General features: G+C 37.0%; 1 protein-coding gene across 6 annotated transcripts in view; it reads right to left on the reverse strand.

Moving 5' to 3' along the window:
• Positions 1–6,633: 6,633 nt before the first annotated feature.
• The window catches only part of FAM184A (family with sequence similarity 184 member A), a 73,635-nt gene continuing 54,958 nt past the window's right edge, over positions 6,634–25,310 (reverse strand). The window contains exons 10-18 of one of the 6 annotated variants that reach the window (XM_049817805.1): positions 22,828–23,040; positions 21,518–21,671; positions 20,977–21,104; positions 18,265–18,449; positions 17,635–17,781; positions 14,611–14,728; positions 13,791–13,895; positions 10,083–10,285; positions 6,634–8,350 (exon numbers count right to left, since the gene is read on the reverse strand). In XM_049817805.1, coding sequence (XP_049673762.1) covers positions 8,269–8,350; positions 10,083–10,285; positions 13,791–13,895; positions 14,611–14,728; positions 17,635–17,781; positions 18,265–18,449; positions 20,977–21,104; positions 21,518–21,671; positions 22,828–23,040 — 1,335 coding nt within the window. In that variant the 3' untranslated portion in view covers positions 6,634–8,268. Of the gene's footprint in view, positions 8,351–10,082; positions 10,286–13,790; positions 13,896–14,610; positions 14,729–17,634; positions 17,782–18,264; positions 18,450–20,976; positions 21,105–21,517; positions 21,672–22,827; positions 23,041–25,310 lie in introns of those variants that run through there. The other 5 variants (XM_049817806.1, XM_049817807.1, XM_049817808.1 and 2 more) reach the window with 5 other exon arrangements.

Below are 25,310 nucleotides of genomic sequence, written 5' to 3' on the forward strand. Positions count from 1 at the left end.
GTATTTTTTTCATATATCTATTCAAATCTTGTGATATCACAGAGAATAACTTAATGTTCCCTTCACTTCAAAGTGTTTGAGGAATCTTAAAACTTCTTCACTGAGCTCCTTACTCCCAGGACTTCCCATTGTTGGCTTGTATTAATGATGCATTATTGATAGGCAATCAAAACAAAAATCACTGCCCATGTAAGATCTTAACCAAAAAGCATACCACACTATCGCCACGGTATCGGAACTATGCCAATTATAATAAAAAGATATCAGAAGAAATGTACAAAATCTGTATTTTTAGAGTTGGTGGAGGGGAAAACCAACGCTTTTCAAACAAAAAATATCCCTTAGATCCCTTATTTTCAAGTTGTGATGCATGGCTTCGCTATGTAAAGAAACTGCTTCACCTGCCTTAATTAAACTAAGATAATTAATTTGAATGTCTAGCATATTTTTTTCTCCCAATCATATTTAAATGTGTGGTCATAACGAATAAGAAAACTACAGCAGTTACTTTACCGCTGTTAACGATATTGAATATCTCACCTTCCATGAGCTGATCTAAGGAATGTTTCGCCAGCAGAGAAGGGAAGGGTCTTGGAATGTTTGAGCAAAAGCTTCTTGGGTGGAACTGCAGGGGCCTTAAATCACAAACTGCATTTCTCCGAGTTGCTACTCAACAAGCTACTGGAAGGGGATTCCTGCATGTGACTCCTGTCTGGTAAATCAGTGGATAGAACATTTGTTATCTGTCCTGTATTGTTTGCAAATACAAATTTCCTCAGACTATTTGTAGATGTTGCCTGAAAGCTCCCCTGAAGGAAACAGTGTTTACAACAAGTCTAAGACTGCTTCAGGGGGCTATAAAGAGGAAATGTTTTAACCCCTAGATATGTCCCTAGAAATGAAAAATATTTTGCTTTATAAAATGCCTTATCCTAACCAATTGAATGGATATGGCTGCAAAAGCACTGCTGAAATCTGCACCCAATATAGAAATTGATTGCTGTGAAAATTCAAAACTGTTTCTGGTAAAGATTATCCTGGGTGGAGCGTCAACCAAGTCCCATGTCTGCAATATGCTTTCAGTGTCAACTTCAGTCAGTTTATGGTGCTGTCTTGCAAGGTACAGAACCAGGCTGCTTTTTTGTGATGATGAGATGCAGCTATTTCCACACATTTGTTAGATCAGCGTAGTTACGGCTTCTGGTATGGCAGAGCTGTAATCTTTATGATTTCCTGGAGGTGTCCATCTGTGCTTCCTCAGACTCTGCGTTTTGTAGCCTAAACAGCTAGAGCAACAGGATGAAAAAGAACGCAGCAGTCTGCAACTGGAGCAGCTAATTACAACTACAGAGCGAGTCACTGATGCTGCTGTGTAAAGGCTGCAATTAGGTAGTGGTTCCTACAAGAAAAAACCTAAAGTATTTATCATTTCATTATTATCTAATAATAAGTAGTAACCATTATGTGCTTAGCTGAGTAATGAAGAAATATTTACTCAACAAGAAGTCATTAAAAATATACAGTATGCCAATTTGAAAATCCTGAGGGAGCCCCTTTTGAAATCATGGTGCAAAATAGGACAAGAAGTAATTGTCTCAAATGAGTGGACGGAGACAGTGCTAGCAGCCACCAGCCTAAAAAGCTCTCTTGGCCTGGGCTCAGAACGCTTTCCTGGTTTGTCTCTGCTTTCCACTTTGAATGACTCTCTTACATAAGCCAATATTACTATTTTTCCTTTCAGGTCACTTCTCATAGTCTTGTGTGGTTATGAAGAAAAAGATGAAGACTAAAAACTCCTCTCTTTTTCAGTTTTACAGAATATAGTGTGTGCCCTCAATCTGGAAGTGTCCCAGGAGAGTACAAGAACTGCCCACTAATGCTGTGGTCCAGGAGGCTGGTACATATCCCTTGCCAGTGTGCAATTGAGACACTGCCGGCAAGCTTGCACGAGTGCTGAGAAGGGACTGTGGATCCTACAGGTTAGGTGAAGATTTAGTCTAAGCAGGGTAAATATGGTTGGATGTTCATGTGACTGTAAAACTCGGGCTTCAGTCTCTGCCCTAAGGCATGTGTACTGCCAGCCATGACTGAGGCTGCCTGTGGTGTTTACAGCCTGGAGTGTGCTGACTCTTCTTTGTGCCCAGCCATCACACTGATGATCTGTAACTGAAGTTAAATAGCTATAATTCCAGCTAAAGACTCAGCAGCACTCTAACACTTGTCTGTCAGGTTGAACGTGGAAGGCCTGTTAATTTCCAAGAGTACTCACTGTCATAATGAAGCCAGAATTTGGTAGTCATTATTGAATTATGCTTTTATTTTCTTAAGCTTGGCTCTTCTTGTTCCCTAGCAACGTTGCTATCAGTGCTGCTGGCAGCACCTGCTTCTTGTGGTGTTCAGCCAGCTGTTTACTGTGAACAGGCCTCTCTATACCATACATAACTCTGAAAATAACCGAGTTGCCTTCGTGACAGGCAATTTCTAAACTCATCCTTAAGAGCGTGCAGGACTCTGGAGTGGATCAGGAGTTCACCTCATAGGTCCCATCGTTAACCTAGGAACTATGCAGTGCAATTTGTACAGTCAACAATGCTTGAGTTGTCTAATTGTGTATGTGCTTGAAAATGATAAATGTTAACTCAGTTGTGCAGTAAAAGAGCCCAGCAAGTAACAAGTTCTATTATTAAGAGAAATGGAGTTCAGCAGTGGGTCATGCCAAGGAGGAAAAGTTCTGTTACAGTCTGGCTGCCTGGTTGTGTTACGTGATCCCAGTATTATCTCCAGCTACTTCCAATTACTGTAGCATAACTAAAGAAAAGGATCTTTATTTATATGACCAAAATACACTGCAAAGTTGTAGTGGGTTGACCCTGACTGGATGTCAGCTGCCCACCAAAGCCATTCTATCACTCCCCCTCCTCAGCTGGACAGGGGAGAGAAAATGTAACAAAGAGCTTGTGGGTCGAGATAAGGGCAGGAGAGATCACTCACCAATTACCATCACGGGCAAAACAGACTCAGCTTGGGGAAAATTAACTCAATTTACTACAAATCGACCAGAGTAGGGTAATGAGAAATAAAACCATTTCTCAGAACACCTTCCCTCCACCCCTCCCTTCTTCCTGGGCACAACTTCACTCCCAGATTCTCTACCAACCCCCCACAGCTGCACAGGGGGACGGGGATGGGGTTTACAGTCATTTCATCACACGTTATTTTCTGCCACTTCATCCTCCTCAGGGGCAGGATTCCTCACGCTCTTCCCCTGCTCCAGAGTGGGGTCCCTCCCACGGGAGACAGCCCTCCATGAGCTTGTACAACGTTCAAGTTGCCCCCCTTCCCACGGGCTGCGGTTCTTCACGAACTGCTCCAGCATGGGTCCTTGCCACTGCGTGCTCCCACAGGGTCACAAGTCCTGCCAGAAAACCTGCTCCGTGGGCTCCTTTCTCCACAGATCCGCGGGTCCTGCCAGGAGCCTGCTCCAGCATGGGCTTCCCATGGGGTCACAGCCTCCTTCGGGCATCCCCCTGCTCCAGCGGGGGGTCCTCTCTCCCCAGGCTGCAGGTGGAGATCTGCTCCCCCGTGGAGCTCCCTGGGCTGCAGGGGGACAGCCTGCCTCACCAGGGTCTTCATCACCACGGGCTGCAGGGGAATCTCTGCTCCGGCGCCTGGAGCATCTCCTCCCCCTCCTTCTGCACTGACCTGGGGGTCTGCAGGGCTGGTGCTCTCACATATTCTCACTCCTCTTTGCAGTTGTGCAGTTTTTCCCCCTTCTTACATCTGTTCTCTCAGAGGCACTACCACCGTCACTGCTGGGCTCAGCCTTGGCCAGCAGCGGGTCCGTCTTGGAGCCGGCTGGCATTGGCTCTGTCGGACACATGGGAAGCTTCCAGCAGCTTCTTACAGAAGCCACTCCTGTAAACTCCCCCGCTACCAAAACCTTGCCACACAAACCCAATACAAAAGTAAATTAGCTTTAGAATTGCAAGCTGATTTCTTTATATAATTGTACATGGAAACGAGCCATATTTCCATTTAAGGATTTTGCCAGGGAATGTATACATACATAAAACTGATACAATGCCCAACACCCAAAAGTAGCTAAACACCACCACTACGAATTCGAGTTTCACTTTCATTATAGTAAAAAACGGTTTAATATTTGCCTAGGAAGAATAGTAACAGTACTGTATTGGACTACATTGAACATACCAGGAAAAAAGCAACACAGCTCCTGTAAGGAAAGTCAGTTTGCATCTTTCAAAGCTGATGTATTTTTGCAAATGTTTGTTTAAAAAAAAAAAGAAAAAAAAAGAAGACAGGCTAGGGTTCCTCACACCTAAATTTAGGCAATGGAGGCACTTACATTTGTTGTTGCTCTACAGTCTTTATGCAACCAAGAAACATAAGTGGGCTGATTCACCCTTGAAGCTGCCTGTTGACTGCAGAGGAGGTTGAAGATCACTATTTTCTTAAGTGATGTGACTCAGTCATTTTCCTTCCAGGGGAAGTAAATTACCACAAAGGCAGAAAACTTGGGGTCTAATTTTGTCAATGCAGAATTAGTGAAATTTACCTGTGGACAGCATGGGGATCATGTAACAAAATTCACATAAAACTTAAAATAAAGCTTAAGCAAGCAAGAGATTGTTCTGACATTGTGAACAGGTCTGATTTCTCATATTATGAGTGAATTCTCTTGATACTCATTAGGATTTCCTCATGTCCTACAGTTTTTAAACAGAGTTTCGGAGTAAGACTAAAACTGGAAAAAAAGCTAAGATTGGGATTTTCTAGCTATGGTTACTGGGATAATATATTTGTAACAATTTGAAGAAAGGACACCAATTTTTTCAGCTGCCACACCAGAACGGCAAGTGCTGCAACATGGGCCAACAGTTCAGAATCGCTCCATATTCAGTTACAGGAACAGAAGCATTTTCCCCAAAGAGACTGCTGCTTTCAGCTTTGAAGTGCAGCTCATCAAAGGAGGTCCTTTGTGGAAAGAGTCTTCTAATCTCAAAAAGCAGGGAAGTTTAGTTCCAGAGACTACCTACATCAAGAGTGAAAAAATAATATTCTGCTTTCAGAATGAAAACAAAGATTCTTGTAGCATTATATAAAACATTTAGGAAGAAAAGATGATAGGTATATCCTAAAAAAAACCAAACCCAAACCTAAATATTCTATATTCTCCAATTTTATAATACATAGATATTCTTACTCTTTAAAGTGATCAAAGATTACAAATCCAAGACATTTAATTTAAATTTGTAAACATTAAACACAGAACTACTCAAACCAGTTAGAAAATAATCCAAGGTTTTTCTTCCAAAATAACAGATGATGAGAAAAAGATGTGAAAAAAATTATTTAGACTAAATTAGAATGTTAAAAATTCTGTAATATTGACCCATGTAATTTATTGCCAGTACTTCTGATAGGACTAATATTTTCCTTGAAGTCTCAAGTACATATAGTACACATATGCTGAAGTAACTGAAAAAATGCGAAAGGAAGGAGTCAATCTGGTAAGGCAATTTCTATGTTGGCACTGATTGCAGCTTGGTTTTTAATCATCTTTGGGCTTTTTTTTTTTTTTCCAAGTATACCTTCTGGGTACAATTCCTGCTACAGAAAAAAAGGCATGCAGTTCTCGGGACATAATTCTTCCCTGTGCTATGAGATAGTGTCAGATGGGTCAGCTAGAGCAGTTTTCTGCTAACCTGGAAAATTTACTGGCATCAAACTCTTACCACAGAAGTAAATGGAGCAATGCAGGCTGAAGGGCCGAACCTGGCCTTAAGACTGGTTATTACAATGACATTTGATGAACCGTAGGATTCTTCCACATTTTGCCCCTGTATCAAATATAGCCTGTTATTTCCTTCTTCCATAGGAGAACACAGTAATTTAATGTGTCGGAGTGCAGAGAGAGAGCTCCTGAGAGGTAAGATTTTCCCACCATTGTAAATAATACTATGCAATTTCACACAAATTCTGTAATCTCCTTACTCGGAGTTGTCTGTTGAGCTAGGAAAGACTACATGCATGTGTGAGCAGAGACTCTGCAGAACTTTCTGCACAACTGGACTCACGAATATGTGCACTTTTAGCTTTTTCCAGAATACCAGATACTGCAAAGATCAGGAATGCAGTGGCACTGTGATAATGCAAGTTCCTGTATTAATCCCAAATGCCAGATATTAACTAATTTTAGGAATACATTTTACAGAGTTCTCAGTGCCATTTGGTAGAAAATCAGGGTGTTTTTTCCAGTTTCTTCAGGTTGGTTTTGGGCTGTTGCTGTTTCTTTGTTTTTAAGAGACTGATTCAGTAGTGGAACAGCTGCTGACTGTGAAAACATGGTAGCTCAGTGCTTCTGAACTTCTTCTCTCTTGTGAAAGACATGCCTACTAGCAAAAAACCAATGGGCACACTTTTTACTGAATAGGTAAAGTAAATGCAGATACTGTCATCTTCCGATTACTGTTCAGTTATTAATTCCACATGTAAAAATGTACAAATGAAGTGGAGGATGGGAGAAAAAGGCTAAGCCCTTGCAAAGCATGCAAGAAAAAACACGCAACACTCACTTCAGAACATTATAACAAAATGAGCTAGTGTGTTTTATTTTGGGTAACAGCCAAGAAATCTGACATTTTGCCCAATATGGCTTTCTTCTAAAATTAAAAAGTTGCATATACCTACAGTTGAGTCCGCCAAGTACAGAAAATCTGCTCTGTACATCTTTAATCCACAGCAGCATCACCAGAGTACAGCTTTCAGTGGAGTTTTCAAGCTGAATTATAAGATAGAAGTTTTAAAATGTTCATTTAGAAGATTTTATATTGTTTATATGAAAACATACAAATTTTTCATTTATACATATACTACATATAAAACTCATTGTAATTAGCAAGTATCTTCATCTGGGTATTCACCTTTGTGCATATAGCAAAAAAAGGATGTAGTTAGGGCTTCAGATGAATTATTAAAGTTCAAGACCTTTGTATACGCTAACTAAAACCTTATTCAAATAACTCAAACATTTTTTTCCTGCTTTTAAAAGATAAGAGATTCAGCTTAAAAATACATTCATAAAACAAAGAGACAATTTTCTCCCTGAGACTACCAGTGTGAGTTACTTTGTGGTAATCTTTGAATGAAAAAATATTTTAAAAGACAATAAGCTCTAGTATTCTATATGCTGCAGCTAATTTCTCAAGCAACACTGGTATCATAAAAGGTGTAAGTTGGAGAATCATGCTCACTAGCTGAAAAAACATCTTCATATATCAGTTTAAGAAGAAGAAAAAACTTTAATAGAGCCAAGGGCAGGTGATTAAGTTTTAATGAAAGATCTGTAGCTGTAGTATGTATAAATGGGAAAAAGTTGGGTGGTGGTATTTTTTTTTTTTTTCCATTTCAGACATGAATTTTATCCAAAGCAGGACTATATGCTCAAAATGTAGATTCTTGATTTATGCAGAGATACTTAGTGCAGTATTCTAAATATTTCAAGCATTTAATTTTGTTAATATTCCTAAAAGAAATAAATAACTTGTGGGAACAGTTTCTTCTTAAATTCAATTTGATTATAACTAGATGGCAAAGTCTCATGAGCAACAGGTAAGGAGTCAATCCCCCTCCCCAATGAACAGCTCCTGGTTTGTGGCTTTTTTCATCCTCTTGTCAAAATCACTCTGCTCTGAAGGCCAGCAGCTACGCTAGTGCCGATTTATTTCACATTCTTCCTCTTACATGTTAGAAAGAGACAGTTTTTAAACTGCCGCAAAGTAACAGAATAAAATTGGGATGCATTAAACATATCCTGCCCAAATTGGAGAAAGAGTGAGATATTTATGTACTTTTTCCTTTTATAATTTAAATCGTATAGTAACCATGCAATTACGTTATTTTGGGGAGGGAAGCCTTACCTGAAATCAAAGAAAACACATTTATAGGAAAAAGGGGGAAAGCATTATATTTGTTCTACCAAAATTTATTATGTAGTCATTACAAAGTTTAAAGATTCTTCCATTTTAAATAAAAATAATAATTACACACATTATATAGTACCATGTCAAGTGATTCCAACAAATATAACATGAAATACAGTGCAGTTTCAAATCAGAAAGACAAATACTTTCTCATTCACAGTGTTTGACAAATTACAGGAAAGCTTATTCACATGAGGGTTTACTTAAGGTCATGCTCTTTATAAACAGTCCACAACACGCTGTGCCACAAAAAACAAATCATCTCTCAGAACGTGAAGTATCGGGCAAACCACTCCTGGCGTTGTGGATCTGGTGAAGCCACTGGTGAAGCATCAGTCTGAGGAGGGCTAAATTCACAGAAAGAAAAAAAATAAAAAATTATCCCACAACTCCACAAAAAGTACAAATGTTAGGAGAAAAAACCCCAGAGAATATTCAGTAAAGAACACAGCTTGTTTTTCCATGGATTAATTATCAGTGTGCCTCAGGACATGATTTAATGTCTCCCTATAAAATCTGTGATCATCCACTCCATTGGAGAGCATCAGCAGCACAGACAAGTCAGTTCAGAAGCCACATTACAGGGTGGGCAAGTAATATGTTGGAAAACATAATTTAAAATCTCATAAACAGCTATAGGTTTTCAGGAAGAATAAAAAGGGCTTTCTTGGAAAAGCGTGACTGTAGAAGGTCCTCTTTTAGCATCCTTTTCCTGTGGTAAAGGTAATTTTCAAAAATATGATGCGAGCATCATATTTGTAGACATGTGCTCACGAAGACTGGTTGGCAACTGAACAAAAATACACACTATTTTAATACTTAACACCAATCACAAATATCACTTGCATTGTTGTTCATGCACACATTTAAAATATGCTAATATACTAGGAAAAAGAAACTGCTGCACTGCAAAGATTTGGTTCCCCCTTGAACACATTAAAATTCTCACAGAATGAGCAGGAGAGAATAACTGAAATTTAATTACACAATTAGGTTGCTTTATCAATAAAAATCAGTAATAAAATAATCCCTACTGTATTACTGGATAATACAGAGCACAAAACAATTTGGAATGGAAACTCCAGGATCACAGTCCATGAGTTCATGCACATGCACATTCTAGATATCTGAGCACACTCATGCATATCACATGCACAGGAAAAAATAAGCGACAGTACTTTTTTTAAAAAAAGATTGTTTTCTTGAAATAGATTGTTTTCCCTTATCTATTTTAGATTCTGTTATTTGCTTACATTTATAGTTAGTAGTTGCTAGGTATGTGGTCTTTCACATTAAACCAAAGGAGAGAGTAAACAACCAACTGTGGAACTGGTAATTACACATTGCTTTAAGTTGCCAGCTTAGAAGTAAGAGATCAGCACCTACTAAATACAGAGTACAGCACTTCAGTGCATTTAATATGTAGGCACGTAAAGCTGGAAGATTAAAATCCTGCCTCTAAAATGCCATTTTTAAGTTATTCAATTCACTATATTATTTTGTGAGACAATTACTTGAGACTTTAATGCGGGTTTTGATTACTGGCAGCTCAGCATTAAGCATCCAAGCATGCACATTTCCTGTTGCTGTAGTAAGGTTACTCCTATGAAACAATCTGATACAGGTGAGGAAAGGGGAAACACAAAACATTCATGTAGCACAGAAAAGAGTTTTCTTACTTAAAAAACATTATCACATAATACTAAGTAAAAGAAATTCTGTGCTAGTATCAATTCCTAAATGACAATCAGTAAATAACACAAACATTTAAAACAATTGTTCATAAACAATTGGAAGCACATGAGTTCTGTTAAAGTATCTAAAGAGGTTTTCAAAGTTCAAGACTTATGAAAAAGTGAGAGAATACTTCACATTTCAACAAGGTCTACAATAAAAAGGAATACTATAAAGAGGTTACAAATATAATGTAAAAATTAAAAATGCCATAAGAGTACTTGTACCTCTGAAAGGTTCATAAAGCAAGTGGGATTCAGCTCAATAGGAATGCAAAATTTTCCTGAGTTAAGCGAAAAAAAAAAAAAAAAAAAAAAAAAAAAAGATTGGTGAGGCAGTGCTCACCTCAAAAACGTCTTGGGCTCTTTGGGTGGCACTGGCTGTGGTAGTGGTTTGCTGCTGTTGAACTCAATATCGTGGATGGGTGAGTTAGGAATGGGGTCCAGGCGGTTAGGATGTCCATTGCCCACCACTCCGCTAGATTCCAGAGCACTTAGATTGGGGACACTCACAAACCTGTTTGTTGATTTATCGTTCTTCTTCTTTTGCTGCATTAAAAATAACAAATGTAAGGAAGGCTTCTTTCACCCGGACAGATGAGGAAATTTGCAAACTGAAAAGTTTTACAGATGGCTGGTTTGGGGCTTTTTTGAAGGAGAGCAACTGGGACAGATTGGGCTTTTTTTCCAGTTGTAGTTTTACTATTTGCTTGACCAGACCGGAACACCACAAATTTTCACAGAAAAATAAAATTTGTGATCAAGATGATTAAGTTATTAAGATTTAGTGTAATAATCAGTGAGTATATGATATGGGATCTTCCAATACAACATTTTGCTCTGTTTAAGACATTGGAGATAGGAAGTTCTCCACAAAATTGTCCTTTAGTCTGTTAAACCTTTCATGTTTACTTAAATCTTTTCTTGATACCAGTGAAACAGCTCTGCTTTCAAATGTAATTACAGCACATTTCAATGACAAAAAAGTGAATCTCTCCAACAGGTTTCACCCCATCACTGAGGCACATTTTGGTAACTGGAACATGGAACCTAGAAAAGGAGCTACATTTCTTTTAAAGCAGTTATGCCCTCATAGTTAGCAAGCATTATAGCAATACTGCTGAAGAAAAAAGGATTATTGCATAGTTGGGTTTCTTGCACAAGGAAAAAGCCAGGCTTCTAACGCTAATACAGCTACCACTTCTATACACCAGATGGCACAACTGAACATTTTTCTTTTCTTTATACTCCTACTGCTACTATTTCAAGGGGCTCAATATACTGAAGAATTTTATTTTTATACTACCATTTTACTCTCCATAAATACTGATTCCTTTGAGTGATGTGTTATCGTCTCTACTTTTATAGATTTGTTAACGTAGCAGGATGCTTCAAATAATTCTATAGCTTTTTAAAAATAGCTGTGTGACGGGATGCTATGTGTATTTTCTGACTTCTATCAAATATTCCATGTCCACAATAAAATATTAATATTAAAAAGCCTTATTTCCAAAAATAGGATTTTTGAATGAATGGATTCATTTATTCTCATGAATTATGTATTATTTGAATATATAATAAATACTTTCATTCAATTACATATATGCAACCGTAACAAAGCAGCTAGGAGAAAAACCCCCTAAGGGCTTATGAACTACACAAATTTGTCCTAAATAAAGTGAAAGACAAGTGGAATCTAATGTTGTTTCTATATAATAGTTTACAGCAGAATTCCACTTGAAACAGAAGAGCTGCTCTATTTGAGGGTGGGCATGAGTTCAAACAGGGACAGAGTCCTATTGTTTGTTCGTACTTTCTTCTCTTTAGCTTTCTGCTAGCTTTGATTTCAGAGCCTGACCTCTCCAAGGTTGGCAGATGCAAATGCTACTAATTGTAGACACACTGGTGAATGTGTTTGTCAAAACACAATTAAAAAAACCCATCAATGTAACAGAAAGCTGTAATAGAAAAAAGTCATTTTTAAGCATCACAGTGAAAGATCATTAGCTGCAAAGGATTAAACCAAGATTGTCCCATACACTTTACTTTTTCTGTAGTAGTTGAAGAAGCAAGGAATAACATTATGGTGGAAAAAATAGTTTGGTAGAAGTAACCAACTGTATGTAAAATGCATCTGCAAGGTAATATACACTAATTAAAACAGTGTGTTAAACACACTGTAGTTAAATCTGTGTGCTTCATAGGTGGCTCATTTCTGGAAGACGCATATTATCCACATAAGTGCTTAGAAAAATACTACAGTTTCTATCTTATTCTCTATAAAACAATCTATGCTTCTGAAGCAGTCAAATCTGGAGAGACAAAATTGTGTGTATTGTTTCCATGAAATTCATGCAAAGTATTAAGAAACTTCAGATGTAACAGTGTAATACTAAACAGATCCATTGCATAAATTAGAGAAGCTGAAATACATACTACAATGGCTGTAATTTTGCATTAATATGCAAAGCCTGTAGTAACTCATAAATTCTGTCCTTTTGTTACAAAAAAGAAAAGAGAATGAGATTTTCAGTTTCTTTGTAATTCATTCTCCAATCACACAGTATGTGCTTTGACAAAATAAAGTAACAGAGTCCACAACTCATGAAATGAGAGATCAAAATGTTCTGCCATACAAGATGGTTTTAAAGTCTAAACAGTTTTAAGTGATAGAAGCATATTATAAAAATATATGAATTATCACTATGGAAATCTGATGCTGAAGTATTTTTCCCAAAAAACTTCAGATTTCACACAAAACACAAACTTATATACTTGATGGTTACATTTCACATCTTTATAAACAAGTCATTCAGACAAACTTCCAAAATTTTCCAACAACCTTTATCGCACAAAACCAAAGCATTCACATTGTATCTGGCAGTCCTGGCATTGTCTCTACTGGGCCCAAACTATTGACAATTTGCAGCAGTTTGCGCAGAACCAGGAAATACACTGATCTGAAACTACAAGTCTTAGCTAAATAACACAGCCCGATCTCAAATAATGGAGCCAGACCTCCTTTTACATAATGGAGCCTGAACCTTGATCACTGAAGCTCTCGGGCATCTGAGCTGCTCACGTTGTGCCCCTTGGGTCACCCTCTGCTTCAGAACCTTCCCCAGTTCTTCTGCCTCTACAGCTGGGACAAATCTCTTCCCTTTCCATGCAGATGAAATAACCTATGGGTTATCACAAGGAGGAAGGAAATGTCAGAGGACTCATTCTTACTCCTGAGGTGGTGAAAAGAAGTAGAATTAAGGTACCCTACCGCAGTCCATTCATGTTCCTCGTGAAGGAATGCTGCTGGCTTTTGAAGTGACAGGGAGGCTACTGTACCTGCTTGTACAGTAGCCTTCGCTGGCTGCTGTTGAGCAGGATGAACTGGGAAAGGTTGCTGCCAAAGTGCTTTCACTTGTATAGGTGGTAACAATAACTGAGAAGGCTAGAGACTGACTTCTATCTCCTGGTGCCCCACCAGTCACTCCAGTTCTCCAGAATTACTCTTTCTCCATTCAGACTCATTCCATGCCCTTCTCGTGCTCTTCCCCTTCCCCATTTTACCCTTATTCCCTTCCTTCAGTATCCCCCCTCCCTCTATCTTTCTAACCGTCTTCCACGCTGAGCACCACCTGAAAAATGAAATTGCCCTTGCACTTTCCAAAATAACCACAAAAACTTATGAAACTAAAACTGGGTATGGGTGTCACTGTTCTCTATTATATGCTACAGTCCTGCCCTGTGCTGCCTTTCTGTCACTTTTCTATTTTGGTTTTGCAGTTTTGTGAGAAGGAACTGTGGTTTATGTCATGAATGTCTAGCAAACTAGGGCAACAGTATCAGTGGATCTCTCAACAACGCAAAAGAAACAAACCTACACAAAAATAAGTAGAGACAAATGGAAAACTATGTTCCTTGTTTTGAACATGTCTTTTAAGAGTGATATATGTATACACGCAGGCACACACACATACACATGTATTTCTTCTTTTTACTATATCCTAAGTTTCGATTTCTTTTTGTTCACTTTAGCAATGAAGTCCATGGAACATACCTTCACCAATGGATTAATAACACCAACATTAGGGCTTGCATTAAACATTTTGTTGTAGTTAGTCTCCCTGTTAACTAGCTCCAGTTGATAGAACTTTTTGTCCTCCTAAAAAGAAGAACAAATAGAAACTTCTTTTTATGCATTTTCAATCAGTTAGTGGCCAAATCTGCCTATAAAATTATTTCAAATAAATTTATGTTTACGTTTTTAAAGAAACAGGTAATTCTAAAAATTGCATTTAATATTTAATGTTTTATATATTATTATATGTAATAACCTAAATAATTTCTATTTATGCAGTTCTGTTGCAGTTCTATGCTCCTGAGAATGAGCATAGCCTAATGGATTATGCACTCGGAAAGACTCAGTACAGTTAACTTCTGATCTCTAATTAATTTGAATTTCCTCATTCCTCCTTGCTTCTGAATCAGGATCTATTCAGACTAATCTGAGTCAGGGTGTTGTGCTCTGAATTTGGGAAGCTCAGTGGATCAGGAAATTGGTCTTAGAAACCTCATAGAAGAGACTATTTCTTATATGGCTTACATGGCTGGCTTATTCCAGGATTGGAGATAGGAGACATCTGATCAAAATCATACTGAAATATTTTTTCAAATAATGTATTACGCTTGATTGTGCAAAATTCTCTGCATCTAATTAGTTTTACTATTAGGAGTCATTGGAACCACACAAATAATGCGTTAAAGAATATGAATAACATGCTAGCAGACTGGTTCTTTAAATACGTTTCAAACACTTTGAATTAGATTAACTTTTGTATCTGTCAAGATATTGAACCGAGAGAGCATGAAAGTCTTACAATCAATTTCTTTATGAGTTGGTCCCGCTCTGCAATTAGGTCTTTCAGTTCTGAGATAAGCTGCAAGTCTTCTGGTCTTGATTCTCTGTTTTTATATTTTTCTTCCATTTCTTCTAAACTTTATAGGAAAGAAGAATACCTCCTTTAGCCTGATCCAGTGTTAAATGATGAGTGAATAGTCATATCTTTGATTAGTACAAAAGAGAGTTCAGGGAGTAAAAACAGAAGATGACTTTCTTAACGCCTTCAAGTAAATTAATTTTTATGTTATCATTCAGCTTTAGCTAGTTTAAAAAAACAATCAACAATAACCATAACCTTTGCTTCAGTAACTAATAATCTGGACAAAATTCTAAAACTTAACATCCTTCTCATGCATGCAGTACTAGGTGTTTGAAAAAGGCCTCTTGGAAGTCAGACTGAAAATAAGGCATTCAAAACCGTAACACAGACAGGAGAATTACAGAAGACATAGCTAAGATTGATTCTTATGTAAAATATAGGGACTACATTGCATTATATTTAATATTAATGTAAATTTTAAAAGCTGGCAATTCACTTTTTCTTGATGAGGAAACAAAGCAGTGTCATTTTTCTTTTTATAGATGGCTACTCTGAATAAAGATGCATGCTTGTGATACTGGAGAAACTGGACAGACAGACACAGCTGGCACCGTCTTCCTCAGTTCATGCAGAACATACTAGAACAAAGATATCCAAGAACAGTGAAGACTAATAGGTAACTAATTCCTCTCCACAAAAGTAACTTAGTACCGTTAGAGATACAGGAAATGAGCTGCAAAAGAAAAGCAGTAACACTTGCATATTAGGATAGGGGGCTTAAGAGAAATGTAACAATTGATAAACATTTGTAAAAAATAGGAGGAAATTTGAAATGCCTGGTAGGAAAGCATTAAAGGAGAGAAGTGAAATAAGCCAAGTGAGAGAGGAATTGTGCATGTAACTGCATAAATATCCTTGATTCTCCTTAAAGAACAAGTTTTGAAGACACAACAATTTCAAATGACTGTGTCTTTCAAACATAAATATAGGGCTCCTGATGCTAAACATTGTTGCAAAGGAAACTACTAAAACACTTGTGTCTCATATTCAGCCCTCATGTATATTACCGAACCAAGTTTCAGAACAGATTCAGGAAATTTAACAAACTTAATGAAAAAAGACATTAAAAAAAAATCCCAAACAAACCCTGAGAAAAACCTATGAATTTAAGGTGTCTAGGTCAGTTCAAACTTAATTCCCTGAGACACCCGGAAGTAGACATAATTTCTCACTTTAGATAAATATTTCCCTTCAGAAGCAGATATGTGATTTTTACTTTGAGTTGCTTCTGAAAAAAAAGTTAATAATAAATTATATTTATAACCTTAAAATAACCAGTACCTAATCTGAGGAGATTATGTAATATATTTACATAAAACATTATGAATGTGAACATGACTGGTTGTATTTGCAGAAAAGGCATTTGACTCAGCAGAACAGATATATGCTCAGCTGGCTTTGTTCTTGTGCATACATTTTATGCTGGGTTAAGCTATTGTATACAGACCCCCAGAGTACAGTACGTAGTTATGCACAGCTGTCATTTTATTTTCAGATATTTCAGAGAACTGGTTTTTTTTCTGTTTCAAAGACATAACATGTAATTTAAAGACTCTAGTTGTAGAGCCTAATTAGTGATACCCACTCTCAATTACTGTAAGATAGATTCTCCATTTCATAAATGTTCACAAGGCCATGCTTCAGGTGAGGCAAACCTGGAAACAATGACTTACGAAACAGCTGCATAAAACTCTTCCTGTTTTGGTTGTTTTTTTTTTTAACAGAGTTTGCTCTGTTGTCAGCTCTTTGCTTCAGTGTAAGTAGAGAGAGGTAACACTCTAAGTTGAGCAAGAACCAGGAGTAGGGAACCAACTACATTCAGAAAATTTCAGGACACTGAAAAACAAGCAACTTCATGGGAGAAAAATTTAGGGTAAACAATTCCAAAACCTAGTTCTGGTGGCTGCTCATAGGCATGTTTCTCATACAACATAAATGGAGTAAACAGGAGGTAGTTTACACCTAATTTCCTGAATGGGAAGTTACCACATTTATGAGGGCACAAGAGTGTGCATGTGGACGATTACAAGAGAGTAAGAACTAGAATTTATACCCATCTTATTTGAAGACAATTTCTGAGCGCTCATTATCAAGAATGAATTATATGCATTTAGGCTTTATTGTCCTTTTTTAATTGGCATTTACTTTAAGAAGTTTTCTATCATATACTTAGAACCAATTATTTTCTCTGCCATAAATCTTCTGTACTGCAAATACAAATCCATCAGTGACAACTTTGTGTCAGGAAGCCCTCAATACGCTATGAAATCTCAGCCAGAAACCCTGACCAAATGGGCTACATCACAGACAGAGATAAAGCATGAAGGATGCAGAAGAAGAAAAACACTGGCTGGATGACACACTACTCTGCCACTTCTGCCCAGAGGTCGTCTAATCCCAGACGGCATTTTGACTCAGAGATGCTCTAAGTAGTCTGTTATTGTTATGCTCATATAATCCATTTTGGACACTAATTTTCCTTATGTTAGCAAACCTGAAAATGTTTTCATCACTCGTGCTATAATCAGACTTCTTAATAGCAAATGCTGTACTGTTGATAAACTTGCTGAAGGAACTCTTGTGTTCTCAAAAAAGATGTATTAAACTTTGAGAAAAAACATTTGAAATAATGTTTTCTCCAGTTTTCTAAGAACTGCACAGATTTAATATCTTTCCTACTTGAAATGTTCCAGTCTCAAACCCCTAAGAATTTATCTCACTAAATTCCCTTAAAGCTTATAAAATTGAGTTACTTAAAGAATGCAAGAGTAGGCCCCACACTTGATGGAGGTTTTTGCACATCTGTATCTCTGCAATAACTTTGGCAACTTATGGACACCAGAATAAACTATTCACTCAAACGCAGCTACATAGAAATTTTTTTAACGCAACAAAACTTACGAAATTTGTAAAGCTGAATTTATTTCCTTGAGCAGCTCTTGGGTCTTATTAAAATCTGCCAGCATGCTTTGTTTCTCTCTGATGTGATCTGCTGTCAAGACATCCAGCTCTTTCTCATGTTTCTTGCTTAAATCTTGCTCATGCATCCTGTTTAATTTATTTTTTGTTAAAAAAAGAGTTATTCTAAAATCAGACTCGTTTCTTCATCATGATTTTCTGCCATGCTTCTAATGGCTTTTACACAACATCAGACAACACAGAAGGAATTACTGATTCATCAAAACCCACTACTTACTTTTCTCCAATCTTCTAGCTTATTTCATGGAAAATGTATCTCCTTTAATGCTTTTTTAAATAAACAAACATAATGAATTTAAAAAAAAAACACCACCAAAACCCAACACTTGAGTAGCCTGTTACTTAAATATGGCAAAATGTATCACTGAGATGCAGCTTAACTGTATGCAATATTCACTAACTTTACTAGTAATGGGCATAGCTTCTTCTAATGAACACTAAATGATATATAACATCACTTGATTAAGAGGATAAATTAAAAGCTGCAAATTTCTTAAGTAAAACAGTAAGTGAAACAACACACTTTTGAGTTTAGAGTGAAAAAATTCATACCTGATCTGTTGGTTGGATTCACTGCGTATTCTAAGAACTTCTTTCCCTTTAAACTCTAATTCCTTGGTCAATGCACTTATATTTTCATGAAGATGCAGAATCTCTTTGTCCAGTTCAGCTATATGATGGTCTCGGTGTCTCAGTTCATCTTGTAGATCGGATATTCGGCATAAAAATTCTTTCTCCTATGAAACAAGTAGAAGCAGCAAAAAATATTTTAAATAGACTTGTCTCGCAGAAGCACAATACTTGCTTCTGGAAGATAACAGCTGAGCAGAATTTTCCATTCAATAGACAATTTTTTCATTTTTTGATGCTGACACAAATTGTAATTAAAACTGAGCATTTTTTTATTGTATACGAATACAAATAAAGAAGAAATCAAAGTTATTTTAACAAAAAATTTCCATTTGTGAGAAAATTTAAAACCTGTCATTGTTATTGCCTGTTAAAGTTTACATAGCCCATCACATTTTCCTTTTGCCCACACACACAACAAAAAACCAGACACTGCTAAGAACCAGGGGGCTGGGCATTTAGCATTTTCTACCTGTTCCAACATACGATATAGAGAAACTGTTTTTCCCTTTACAGCCCCATACAATGGGACAAAATAGTTCAAGATGTATGCCCTGCACCAACAAACTCTATGATTCAGAAGTCTCCTATCTTACTGTGCTGGTTTTGGCTGGGATAGAGTTAATTTTCTTCATAGTAACTAGTATGGTCTATCCCAGCCAAAACCAGCACACTTAAGTATATGTAAGGGTCATAAATATCTCACAGCAGAATACGTGCTAAAGAGTTTATATAATATTTATATTGTGTCCAATAAATCAATAAAAGTAATTCTTTTTGCACAAGAAATTCCAATTAAGTTAATATCTGGGAAACTCATATGGAACACATCCTAATGGTTTTGATAGTGATTCTCCTCAGTTTTGAAAAATTCTGTAATAAAATCAGCCTTTTTCAGAGTGTTCTGGTTTCAGCTGGGATAGAGTTAATTTGCTTCCTAGTAGCTGCTACAGTGCTGTGTTTTGGATTTAGTGTGAGAACAACATTGATAATACACTGATGTTTTAGTTGTTGCTAAGTAGCACTTATCCTAAGTCAAGGATTTTTCAGTTTCCCATGCTCTGCCAGCGAGCAGGTGCACAAGGAGCTGGGAGGGAGCATGGCCAGGACCGCTGACCTAAACTAGCCAAAGGGATATTCCATACCATCTTACTCAGTATATAAACTGGGGGGAGTTGGCCGGGAGGGGCGGATCACTGCTCGGGCATCCGTCTGCGGGTAGTGAGCAATTGCATTGTGCATCACTTGTCTTTTCTTGGGTTTTATTTTTCTCTCTTTTTTTTTTTATATTAATTTTCATTACTACTATTATTATATTATCGTTGTTCTTATTATATATTATTTTACTTTAGTTATTAAACTGTTCTTATCTCAACCCACAAGTTTTACTTCTTTTCCCGATTTTCTCCCCCATCCCACTGGGAGGGGGTAGGAGTGAGTGAGCAGCTGCGTGGTGCTTAGTTGCTGGCTGGGGTTAAACCACGGCAATTGCTTTGCCCTCAGTACAGCTAAAGCTTGTGCTTAGCAGGTCATGGTACTGAGACCAAAACTACGTGGCATTTGGTTGGATCAAACACTTGCTCTCGTAATTTAAACTTCTTTCTCTGACATCTCCTTTAGGTGTCTCACTCCAGGCTTAAACAACACACAACTGTTTTCGTTCACTGCTGACAGCACCACATTTTTGCCTCTAGTGCTCACAGCTTTAAACCAGCAAGGAAGAGAAAAAGAAGGGCTCTATTTTTGACTGTCTCTGTTTTTGTGGAAAGGCTATGTCCAACTAAACCCGTTTCCTCCCTTAACATATTTCTAAAACCACTCCACCTCCTTGGTGCTGGACTATCAGTAAATCAATCCTGAAAAGCCTATTGTATAGGCAAATAGAGAAGTAATTTTCTGGTCCTCTTATTTCCAGGAGTCTGGCTTCCTTTCAATAGAGATCAAGCTTTGAATTTTTAGTTACGACTGGAAAAACTGATTGTGTATAAAGTGAAAAATGAAAGATAAAAGTGAATGAATCAGTTTGCTGCTGAAAGCAAAGGTAGTCCATACTGGCTTTGGGATTTGGGAGTTTGTTTTGTTTTTTGGGGGGTTGGGTGTGGTTTTTTTTTAAAAAACATTTGCAATCTGTTACATCATCTTCTGTGCTTTCTTTAGATGCCAATTTATCTTTTCCAATCTGGCTCCTGAAAAAAACCCACAAAACATACTAAGCTACCTCTTAAGGTTGAAGCAATCATTTGGTTTTAAGCAACCACTTCTTAGCCATATCATTTAGACTTCGGGGAGAAACAGCTTTTTCCTTTTTAAGTCCTGTTGGCAGCTGAGGATGAGTAGAATTTTGTGAGAAACGGCACTTTCCTCCCACAGCCAGCCAGTGTGCTCCCAGGCTGCACAATTCTGAGAGGAAACTGCCCTGATATGGGAGCCTTTACTAGGCTTTGAACGAAGTTTGATGAAGGAAGAAAAAGCTAAGCAAGGAAGTTTAGGTAAATCGGTAGGGATGCATTATCTTCTGGTGCTGGCCAACTTTGAAGGATTACAAGTTTGTTCACAATAGTTCTTGCCTCCAGCTAAGAGAAAACAAATACTGATTATGCAATTTTACAGTCAATTGCCAGCAATGCCTCCTACCTGTCGTCTGCCAAGTTCTATGCTTCTTTCAAGCTCCATTTTGGCAGCTACCAGTTCTTGTTGATGGTTGTGCCTTAGCTGGTCAATTGCTGCTGCATGTTGATGATTTAGCTCTGAGCGCAAGGAAGCTAGTTACCATGGACAAAAAGAAAAGTTTATTTTGCAAATGTTTACAAATTAACAATAACAGTCCAGCTCCATCAAGTATTGCTGCTGACCTAACACACACTGTTTGTATCAGCTAAGCAACTGTCCTGTCATTCTATTTCTGTTACTTTCTGAAACATTCTCCATCATGAAATTTGATCACTTACTCCTTCCAAAAAAACTTAAGGGTAAGATTTTTCAAAAGTGAACAGTTTGGGCTTACCTGTTAAAGCTTATACTGATTTTAAGAGGAACAACTACATCAATATTGAATGACTCTGAGTACACTACAGTGTTACAGTACACACACACGTACATACATGTACGTGCATGTATATTTGTATGAGTAGAAATAATGGTTTTGGACCCACTTGCAAATTTGGAAATATTATACCTAACATAGCTTTTCCTTCATCCTCCAGCTCAAATCGTAGAGTCTGAAGTTCCTGTTCCATCTCCAATTTGAAACCTTCCATGGCTTGTTTATGTGTTTCTTTCAGTGCCTGAAGTTCTTCCGAGTGCTTCTGTTGTAAACGTTCTTCTAATTCCTATGAAATCAAAATTGACAAAATTTATTCTATACCACCTTAAGGAATTTATAAAACATTAAACAACTGGCAACAAAAAGCAGGCATTGGCATACTCCAGAAATTATTAAAAATGCACTAATATTGCTCATATTTTCTCCTTTCACTAAGTTATGCTACTACTGTATCTTTTCTTTTCAGTGGCTGATGGTTATCAAGATTACCTGTGCACAAAAATTCTGTTCTGCTCACAGCTGGAAAAGAGAAAAAAACCCAATCTATGGATATATGTACAATAGCAAGCAATATGATAAGGTACAGATCCATAGATGGGTCTAGTGTGCACACAATACACATTTGGGGATTTTCGCTCCCCACTGACATCCATGTTTATTCCCTCTTGAAGTGTATGAAGCGTAATGTTCCTGGTGCACATCTTTTAGTTTCATTTCAAACAAAACAAATCCACCTTGTGCACTCCAAGGCCAGTCTATGATGTGAACTAAAGTACATTAAGTGGGGACAATGGGAAAACTGATTGCAAAGGTACACTCTAAATCTGAACTTCAAAAAACCTTAAAGACACACACCCTATGAAGTACCATGCACTGCCAAAATTTCAATTTTAAAGCTGGTTTAGTCAAGGTTTTAAAAAAATATCTTGGGCATGACATTGTTCTGGACATGAAAATGATCTTGCAACTTGCAGAACATAGTTTATACAGTTTTTAACATAATGAAAACATAAAATACATTACAAAAGGAGTCAATTGACAGGAAATAACAGAAAACACACGTGAAATTAGGCAACTATAATGGAAAATACAGAGAAACCTATTCCAAATCAAAACTAGAATATAAGGTTATGGATAACAATGTCAAACTACTGTAAAGAAATGTGTGTGTTGGTAATAATTTTACATAAATATATACCTCTCTCTATATATGCATATACTGGTAGACTGTAAAGCAAGACATGAAACAATGCCAGTATTAGAGATGATTTTCAATATGTCATGATCAGATTTAACTAGATAAAAATGTTACTATAAGACATCAGCTGAGAAGGAAATTTAGTAATTATGCAGATACTTTTCTTCTCTAATTCCAACTGTGTACATAAATTGCTAAAATGGCAACATTCTCTACATAATTTGGAATATCCATATGAACATGCCTTTTGTTCTTGCTCTTTTGTTTCTTCCATGTTTTGAAAGGCAAGGATATGGGCTTCCTGAAGTGATTTATGCCTTTGCTGATGCTCCTCTTCCAATTCCTGGATCTCTTGAGTCAGCCTTTGTCGCTCCTGACTGAACTGGGCTTGTAGCTGTTGCAAAGAGCTCTGTGACTGGGAAAGCTGCATCTCCAGATTCTGCTTCAGTAAGGAGATCTAACCCACAACAGAACAGCAAATGTTCATTAGTCATTAATACTAACGTCAACTCAGAAAAAAAAATATTCAAAAGAAGAAAACACCTGACATTTTAAAGCCAGAATGTTAACTAAAAGACAGACAAGCAATGTCATCCATCTGCTGAATTTGTTGCTAATATTATATCTCAGAGATATGATAATTACATTTAAATAGTTTTGTAAGGGTTATCACATCTGTCAGTTCATACTACAGCACTACCTATAACACAATTTTTCATGGCCAAATTACCAAAATTTACTTCTAGGTTTTGTATAAAGATCAATAAAAATGACACTATCAAGGTCTGAAAACAAACACTTGATTGTTAGGATAAACTGTTCTTCAGGGGAACATCACGTCAGTTCTGTAAGGAAAATCCTGCAGCTGATAGGGGAGGATAGCCTGTGATGTCTAGACTGACTGATTTTTTTTTAATCTTTTGATATGATATGGTCCTACCTTACTGGTAGTTTTCTCACTTAAAAAGAAATTGTAACATACCACTCTACATCACAAATAAAATGTTACAGTTGATGGATTCCTCCTCCCCGCCCCCCCCCCCCTTTTTTTTTTGTTAGCTCAGTAATACTATGAGAGTGATTTTTCTGCTGGTTTTCAAGATCTAAGATCTAACCAATCTGAGTCACGAATACTCATTTTCTTAGAAATACCTGATTTTACAAATGATGTTTTTCACCGAACAAGCATTTTAATACATTAGAGTACATTGTACTCCTTGAAAAAGTCCTATATTCTTTTTATAATAATGTTATACTTTGTTTTTTTTCACATCAGATAACATCTTTTCAGACTGAAAATACTAAACGTGTATTCCCTTTAGAGCTGAACACGAGAGATACCCTCCAATTCTGGAAACAAGATTTAACCAAAAAAGAATTTTTCTACAGTGACTCAAAGAAAGGAAAAGTAAAATTGCTATGTGACAAAGAATTTCAATCAGTAAGGATACTTTTCAAGCCTCAAAGCATTACATAAAATTGTATTATAAATGAAAGTCTGATAGTGTCATTTGATTCAGCGTATCTTAAAATTAATTATGACAAATTAATAACGACATTGCACATCAATTTATTGATTTACAGAACATTAAAGCTCACCACTTAACAAAAAAAATTAATAGCAGCATACCAAGGACAACTTGCAGCATGAACATTATTGTCGAACGTGTATTTTGGGTTTTTTTCAGAAGGGCACAGCTTAAGCAGATTTGAAAGCAAAAAGCTACACTTAAAGGAAAATTAGCACTAAAACAAAACAAGCAAATTAATTTGAATGAAATGAGCATGGCTCGTTACATTTCAAATTCACCAGGTCTTTGTGTCTCAGCTTATATACTCTACCTTCTAAGTATACTGTATCAATAGTATTTTACTTCAGATACCTTTGAAACAGATTAGCTACAATTGAAGGAGTATAGTGAAGGTTTATACTACGTTCTGTAATCTGAACTATACATGTAAAACCTTTTACTAACTACATTAAATATAAATATCACATACAAATTGTACAGTGTCGGACCAAAGGTTTGTCTAGTCACCGGTTCTGCCTCCAGAAACGGCCAGCCCAGGTTACTCAGGGAAAACAAGGCCAAGGCACAAACATAGGGGTCTTGAATCCAAAGTCTACCAGCATCCCACAATCTTTCTTAAACCAGAAAAGGCATTTTGGGGAAAATTCATGGAAGAAATATTAATTAAATACAACCACTATCTGAATCCATAAAAGCTTTTAGTAACCACAGTGCCCTGTGGCAAGTTCCATATAGATGTGCCAATTTGTCATGATGACCTCTAATACATGAAAAGGAAAGGAGTCAAAAGAAGTTCCCTTTTCAGTTACTCGCTTCTACTCATGTTTCTGTAGATCTCCATCATTTCCCTCCTTACATCCTTTTCCATACTAAACAATTTTGGCTTAATGAGTCATTCCCTGTATGAAAGCAATTTCATATCTATCATCACATTTCCCCTACTCTTGCCCCTTTTCTACTTTTTAAGATTAGGAGACCAAACCAGCATAAGGTATTTAAAACGGGAGTAAACCCTGGTTTTATATAGTGGTTTATACAGCTTTACATGTTATGTTGTCTGTTTCTTTCCTATATTCTTAGTGTTTTATTTGCTTTTGTGACTCCTACTGAGCACGGAGGTGATGTTTTCATGGAATTATACATTGTAGTCCCCAAACTTACTCTCTAGATGTAACAGGTCAAGGTAAGGTTCATC

This window comes from Accipiter gentilis, chromosome 15 (assembly GCF_929443795.1).
Source record: "Accipiter gentilis chromosome 15, bAccGen1.1, whole genome shotgun sequence".
In the NCBI taxonomy this organism is placed as follows: domain Eukaryota; kingdom Metazoa; phylum Chordata; class Aves; order Accipitriformes; family Accipitridae; genus Astur; species Astur gentilis.